The sequence below is a fragment of the Cyprinodon variegatus genome, unplaced genomic scaffold (assembly GCF_000732505.1).
Source record: "Cyprinodon variegatus isolate N-32 unplaced genomic scaffold, C_variegatus-1.0 Scaffold1109, whole genome shotgun sequence".
NCBI classification, from domain to species: domain Eukaryota; kingdom Metazoa; phylum Chordata; class Actinopteri; order Cyprinodontiformes; family Cyprinodontidae; genus Cyprinodon; species Cyprinodon variegatus.
In genome coordinates this window covers 189731-197263 of record NW_015151562.1, presented here as the reverse complement: position 1 = coordinate 197263, position 7533 = coordinate 189731, and the positions used below count along the sequence as shown (strand labels likewise).

At 37.0% G+C, this 7533-nt stretch overlaps 1 protein-coding gene across 1 annotated transcript in view; it reads right to left on the bottom strand.

The window, feature by feature from the left end:
- LOC107101531 (immunoglobulin superfamily member 3-like) overlaps positions 1 to 7533 on the bottom strand; it is a 116191-nt gene that overhangs the window by 4380 nt on the left and 104278 nt on the right. Inside the window, exons 7-8 of the mRNA XM_015400479.1 lie at positions 4101 to 4511; positions 346 to 792 (exon numbers count right to left, since the gene is read on the bottom strand). Of these exons, the coding sequence (XP_015255965.1) occupies positions 346 to 792; positions 4101 to 4511 (858 nt within the window). The remainder of the gene's footprint in view (positions 1 to 345; positions 793 to 4100; positions 4512 to 7533) is intronic.

Here is a 7533-nt window from a genome sequence, read left to right as displayed (position 1 = left end):
ATATATATACATATATATATACATATATATACACACACACATATACATCTATACATACATATGTGTGGATGTTTCGATAGGGCCAGTTTGTTTTCACTCTGAGGTTTGTTGACTAGATTGTTTTCAAATCTAATTAGAAGGTAATGAAGAGGTTTGTCCTCCTTGTTAACTGTGCTTTTCATTAGCCATTTAGTGGAAAAACACAAATTGTTTAATCGCTACATTGTTTTAACTCCTTGTTTATACATTGTCCCTCATTTTTAGGCAGGAATTAATTAGCACCATTTTTCTTTGACAACTGTCGTACACACACAGGCCCTGAGGGTTTTGTGACTAAGTGCTTACCTTGTTGCAGTACATTGACAATGGTGATGCCAGAATTATTGGTGGCAAGTCGATACCATTCATTGCGAGGGTTGAGTAGCCACTCCTCCACATGGCAATAGTAACGCCCAGCATCTGCTGGTCGAGCTCCGTGAATGGTCAGGCTGTACTGATCAGAACTAGTCCTTTCAAACTGATAGCGGGAGTTTGGCCCGTTGTCGTCAGGGGGGCTGCAGTTTCCATTTCCAAAAATGGCATCATGGCCGATGGAAAACACACAGTCCCGCTTATCCTCATCCTCACCTGGCTGGTCTTCAATATCCACTTCATCAGAACGCTCGACGTACCAGAAAACAGAAAAACGGGAGTCAGGAGATGACTGGCTGAAAATGCTGCAGCTCAGTCTGATTGAGCTGGACTCTTCCACTGTCACGTTATTCTCCAGCTCGTCCACACGCAGTTGAGGCTCTGCAGAGATTTTATGAGGGAGAGAAAAGGAAAGAGGTTTACCTTTATTAAAATGTTCATGTTTTTAATGGTGTTGAAATTAAGCTTTAAAGTAAATAAAATTCTTAGGCGACTTCACTTTTCAACTATAGTACAAATTACCGAGACATAAAATAAAAGAGACCTTAAAAATGTCATATTTTGTTATAGATTGAGTAATTGTAGCTATAAAATGAGCTCATTTAAAAATGTTAACATGATTAAACAGCAATTTCTACATGTTTCATAGGAAGGAGAGAAACAAAAGGAAAAATGAAATCAGAGCCACTATCCTGCCTGCAGGCAGGACCAGTCTTTAAGCTTCACAGCAGGGTGGATGAAACCCCAAGGCTAGTTTGTCTGTCTGCACGGGTATGCTACAGCCCTTCAGGGGTGGTTCCATGACCCAATTCCCCAGTAGTTTAGAAAAAAAAAAAAAGAAACGGGGCTGTAAAAAGTTGGCTTACTATGCTTCTTTCTCCAACAATGTTTAGCAACATCCTCTTGTTAAAACTAAAATGAGAAGCAGGATGAAAAACAGTGGGCTCTGCTAAAATGCTGCATCATCTGTAAACACTTTTGCAACATCATAAAATCCATATGTGCCTTTTAAAAGCTGAAATTTATAGTTAGTTTCATTACCAGCCTGTTTTATGTCTTTCTGTAAATCAACTGATTCTTTCTTATAATTTAAAGTCCAAACGCTGCTTTTTTTGAGAAACCAGTCAGATTTTTCGTGATTTCTCAATTTTTTGTCTTTTAAAATGATTGATAGATTCTATTACAGAAGACATTTTAAATTTGCTACATAAAGTAGCAGTAATTCTGACAGGTACTGTATGATAAATACAGAATACTTGTGCCAAACAGAACTCCTGACAGAGAGATTAAGAGATATGAGTTGCATTGTGCTGAAAAAAAAAATTATGATGAGGTTATTTTTAGGTTTGGATTTAGATTTGGATGACAGTGTGTGGGTGGAATAATGTGCATCAACTCTTTAAATCATGTTTTTTTAATACTGTACAAGTGGATTAGCTTCTTCATATGTAACAGTGACTTTCTCCCCTTTTAATCCTCCTGAGCTCTGATGGGTCAGGTGTAAGATTGTGAGCAAGCATGTTGCTTTGGGTCAGGGGCGATTCTAGGATCAGAGGGTTAGGGCTGCCAGGCACCCAGGGAGCTGTCTGGCTGAGCAAGATACATTTCAGTGTTTTCTAAATACATTATTACTTTTTAAAACAAGTACTGTATAGTTTTCACACTATAGTTTTTTATTTATTTTAAAAAGCAAATACAGTATAAAAAACACTTGCCTTGATTCAGTTTTGGGGTGCCAAAAAATGGGCTAAAAACGGCTTTGCTTTTGGGTTAAAAATGTTCAACTGATCTAAAGCATGAAAACAGGTGGAAAAACTAGAGTTGAATAGTTGTGATATTAAACAGGTCAGCAAAAATGCTAAATTTTCCAAAACAGTTATTTTTTTTTTTTTCCTACTTGCTTTGATTCTGTTTTATCTTCCTGTATTTTAATCATGTAAAGCACTTTGCATTGTCTTTGTACTGAATTGTGCTATACAAATAAATTTGCCTTTTCTTACCTTGCCTTGCCTTGCCTTTATGAAGAACACACATTGACTCCACTGTAAACAGATGATTCGGTCTTCTGTTGGGTTTGCATTAACAAAACACCTCTCGCTAGACCCAGAAGGTCAGTAAAGAGTCATTCTGAGGATTTAATCTGTAAATGTGTGAGAGTATTATGCCTTTTACTGCATCCACCTACTTTAACACTTTCAGTGAATAACCGATTAATTAGTAGGATCCACTGAAACAATGCTGCCAAGGTCAAATTAAGTTTCCATTCTCTACCTGCCTTTAATTACAATCTTTTTTAAAGAAATATATAAACCTACATTCACATTTTATAACTGAATGTAGCTCTTTATGTAATTAAACAATGCTCTAACTGAGAATGGAAGCTGAAAAGCTATTAAGTCAAACTTGTTCATCAACTAAAGGCTGTTACAAAAGGCTTGTATTTTATACTTGAGAGTGGGTGTGTTGCTATATACTGATTAATAAAACCATTTAAAGAGTTTACATCTAGATTCTGTTTGAAAACAGTTCCCTATATGCTGCAGAAGGCAACCTCCTCCTACGACGCTGAGAAATGTTTTTTTCTTTCTTTCTGTATTTTTCTCTGATCTGTGGTGAGTGGCAGATCAGAGCAATTCCAAAAATTCTAATGAAGATTGTTTAGGGGAGAAATCGAGTGTTAAAAGAACATGCTTTTTCCCCAACAGCTTATAGGTTGGAACCCTCCATCAGTTGAGGTAGCTTTTCCGCTCCAAGAAAGTAAAATGTCCAATTGTCTTATTTCTCTAAATCGTTTTAGATTTGCCTAGTATTTTAACTTTGCAAGATTACATAGAGAAATCTGATTTCTTTGAGTCAAGACATCGGGAAGCAGAAATATGGACTTATAACAAAGGGGGAGCAGCTGTTCCTCTTTTGCCATTGTACAGGCAACTATTACTCTAGTGCAGGAAGCAAAAAAGGCTTTCCAGGAACAGCACAGAAAATAATACAAACTATGTCAAGACCCAATGCAATCTGCCATTTACTCCTTAAGCTTTGCGTGAATATATAAAGAACAAATACAGGCATGTTATTTATCGAATTAAATGAGAGATGATTTTTGCATTTGATGAAATTAAAAGGAATTAGGGTTTTATTAAAGAGGAAAACTCCCCTCCTTATGTTTTCAGGGATGCTGCAAATAAAAAAAGCATTGATGGAGAAATTATCAATGTAAAATCTTTACCAGCTTTATTTAAACAGAACTAATACATTAAAAAAAGTCATGTGAACATGGGCAAGTTTTATGATATTATGGCAATATTGAAACTAGGTGGACAAATACAACAGAAATGAAATTAAATGATTGGAAACACGCTGCCAAAGGGCAAATTGCAAATACTACATTACAATAGATATTCAAATGAACTGTTCTTGGAATGGATGACATAACGTAACACTATAAATTAAAGCATATATATGTAAGTATATGTTGTACTGTAACTCATTAAATTGAATCTCTGAATGCTGTTATTGTTCATTCTTTCTCTGTTGGTGTGGAACAATCATAATGTTTAGCCAGCTAGGATTTAAACCTGTCGTCCTCTAATTGTTAGACACGAAATCATGTGCTCCCCTCGCCCAGTTCTGCAGCTTAAGGTAGAAGGTGATGCTTCCATTCAGTGGAAAATATATTCTTTTTACCTTACCTGGTTTTTTGACTTGAATCCTGGTGTACCCCGAGGTATCTCGTGAGAGTCGATACCATGCTCCATCCGGGTCGCTCAGCCACTCCTCCACCAAGCAATAATAGGTCCCTGAATCACTGCCCTCTGCCCTGTTCAGTGTCAGCGCATAAAGTCGAGGTGAGAGCCTCTCGGCCTGGACCCGCCTCCTCAGCCTCTCTTCATCTGCGTATGCGCCGTACTCAAAGGCCCCCGTGCGTTCGATCCTCAGCAGGAGTTCATCAGTTTCTGAGCCTGATGCCCGTCGTATGTACCACAGAACAGCATGCTGGGAGTTCTGGCTTGTCTGGGAGATGATGGAGCAATTGATCCTGACCCGGCTGTCCTCCTGGTACACCAGAGACTGGTTGTTCTTTTGCACCTTTAACTTACTGTCTGCGAAACAAACAAAAAAAAAAAACAAGAGGAAAAGAAGGATTTAGAGGAGGAGAAGGCGGAAAAAAACTATTTATCTCACTAGGAAATAAGAAAAAAAGTGATCACTGGTGACATATTTCAGTGACAAACTGCTTAAGGTTTGCTTTAATGCTGATGGCAGGAGGGCAGAAATGGACTAGCAATACATGGGTGAGTTCAGAGGTTGACAAAGAAAGAAAACAGGAAGATGCTGTGAAGTGAAAGGAGAGGAAAATGCCACACAAGTCAGAGTCAGAGGGATGGGAACTCTACTCAAAATGCAGACCAGGCTAAGAAACAAGGGTGATAGATTGTAGGAAAGGATATTATTAGGTAGGTTATCAGACAAAAGCAGGGCAGGGGGTGCTGTCATTCTGCCAGACAGAAAACGAAGGAGTAATACATTATAAAGTCAAGCAGGAAAGGGGGAGAGCAGACAGGAATAGAGGAGGGAGACGACAGAGGTGTGACTAAAATGCCAGGAGGAAGCTGCATTTTTCCTGAGTGCTGTGACAGGATTGGTTACAGCAACATCGGCTGTGGGATAGGATTAGCTGCAGGTACATAAGGTGTGACCGCCACGGGAACACCACTGTCAAATGCTGGGGGGGATTTACTGAAAGCTCGCAGAACACACACATTTGCACAATGACAGCCAAACAAATCCTCATCACAAGCTTTAGGAAAGGATGTTAAAGACATTTATTAGGAGAATAAGAAACAATGTTTGCAGTTTATGATTCTAAAGCAAAGTTATTTTAATGATGAGCCTAACATTCAACATTGTGAGGAGAATTACAAAGCTCCCTGAGGATATATTGAGAAAAAATGTTTTTTTCAGAAAAGTGAAGATATGTCTTAAATGATCATGGTTACAGAGGTCTTCAAATAAACACAAACATCATTAGGTCTAACAGTCCACATTTCCAAAGTTGTTATTTTTAACAATCAGGCAAAGCAAAGCACACAATAAAAGCACTGTAGTTTCTCATTAAATAAATCCAAAAATAAGTTCATTCCTTTCAGTTATCTTTAAAGATATTGGTTATTTATATTCTTGAAAATATTCCATGACTTTGCAGCTTTACAGACATTTACCCAAAGCTTTTTATGTGATGCTAGGATTTGTTTAACATCTTTGAGTAGATAAACTTGTTTTCTAGGAAATTTCGTTCTAATAAAATAATGAAAGAATGGATGCTATTTAACATGTTTTATACAAAGGTGGTGACTTCCTTGAGCTCATGCAGAATGGCTTAAAATCTGGATCAGTAGTAATGTCAAATCACAGAGAGCTGAACTGCCTGAACAAAACATCTACATATACTGTAACATGTTAAAAGCTCTGTTAAACAACACAGATACAAGGTCCCTACATTTGGATTTGAAGCTGAGACAGAGGCACTTCTTGCAAGAAAAAAGGTTCAAATTCATTTAACGTCCTCAGATGGATAGATAAGCCTGAAGCAACCTTAGTACATACATTTATACCTTACAAAAATCCCAACACTCACTCCCCCAGGGTAACCAACCCACCCCCTGCATAAAGAACTTACTCACACTTAAAAATGTGGAGGAAAAACAACAGGCCGTTCCTGTTAGGTTGATATTTTTTTCACTGACCCTATGGATCTCCTCAAAACAAAAGTCCTTCCCTTCATGCCATGAAGGAGGCCGTTTAACTCATTCTCATCTCTCATGACCTTCGTTTGGAGCCTGTGAGGCTAAACACAGACATACCTCAACATCTTTTCCTGCACAGGATCTAAAAGCTTATTCTGCCAGGACAACTGAAACATCACTCATTTAGCATGCTATTTTTTTTAAGTGAAAATATCAGCAGCGATTCATCATAATGTTGGGTGTTTTGCTATTGTGGTAATTAAAGGATTTAAAAATAAAATTAATTCATTGACATATAGTACTGGGATTTCATTTGACAGGCCAATACAAAGAAATGGATAATTAATGTGGATTGATCCCCACCAAGTAATGTTTAGAAATATAATTTCTGCATGTTTTCAGGATTTCTATCAATTTATTTTATTTATTTTTTTATTTAAGACTCCAAAAGCCTCAACTCTTTTTCAGCCTACAGGATTTCCCTGTGGATAATTTTAACTCTTATTGTCATTGCCTCTGAACATTCTCAACATGTTCTGAAAAAAAATCATACTGTGTGATGCTGCCACTATGTTTTTAAGTTCAAGAAGATATGCTGTGTTAGCATTCTGCCAAATATGGCACTTTGCATTAGGGTGGGAAATTAAATTCAATTTGGTCTCAACTGTAAAATCTACAGTGATCCAGATGTTGGTTTGTTTGTCCTCTGGATATCAGGTGTCAGACTATTAACAGGAATTCCTATGATTTTATTTCAACAAAGACCATTTATCTTGGTGATTGTCTGTAAAGAAACAAAAAGAAAAGCCACTGTTGTCCTTTCAGGATATTCTATATCCTGGTTTTACTGTCTTCTCAAAAGAATGTAAGTCATGCCTGGTGCCTCAGTTTATCTTAATAGGTTTGGTTTGTGCCACAAACTTAATAGTTTCAGTTGATGGATTGAACACTGTGAAAGTAGATGCTTAAATCTTAGGATAAATGTTCATTAAACTGATGCTGATTATTCTCCAATGAACCTCACAAAACAGCTGTATTTCAACTGAAACTATATTCAATGTTTATGTCCTTTATTAACTAATCAGGCAATTTCTTTAAGCAGTAATTTGTAATGAATAATTATTATGAGGATCAGGGTTGAGATTGCTTGGTATGCATAATAAACTTTTCTGCTTTCTACAAATAAAAATGTTAATAATCCTAGTATGACTTTCTTTCACTGTAAAGAACTACTTTGTGTTGGTCTGCCCCATAATATCATTGAGATAAAATTTGAAAAAACTCAACAGGTGAGTCAACTTTGAAAGGCAAATATGTTGCCTGTTTGCTACTACAGAGTTAGTGATGCCTTTTATATATATATATATATATATATATA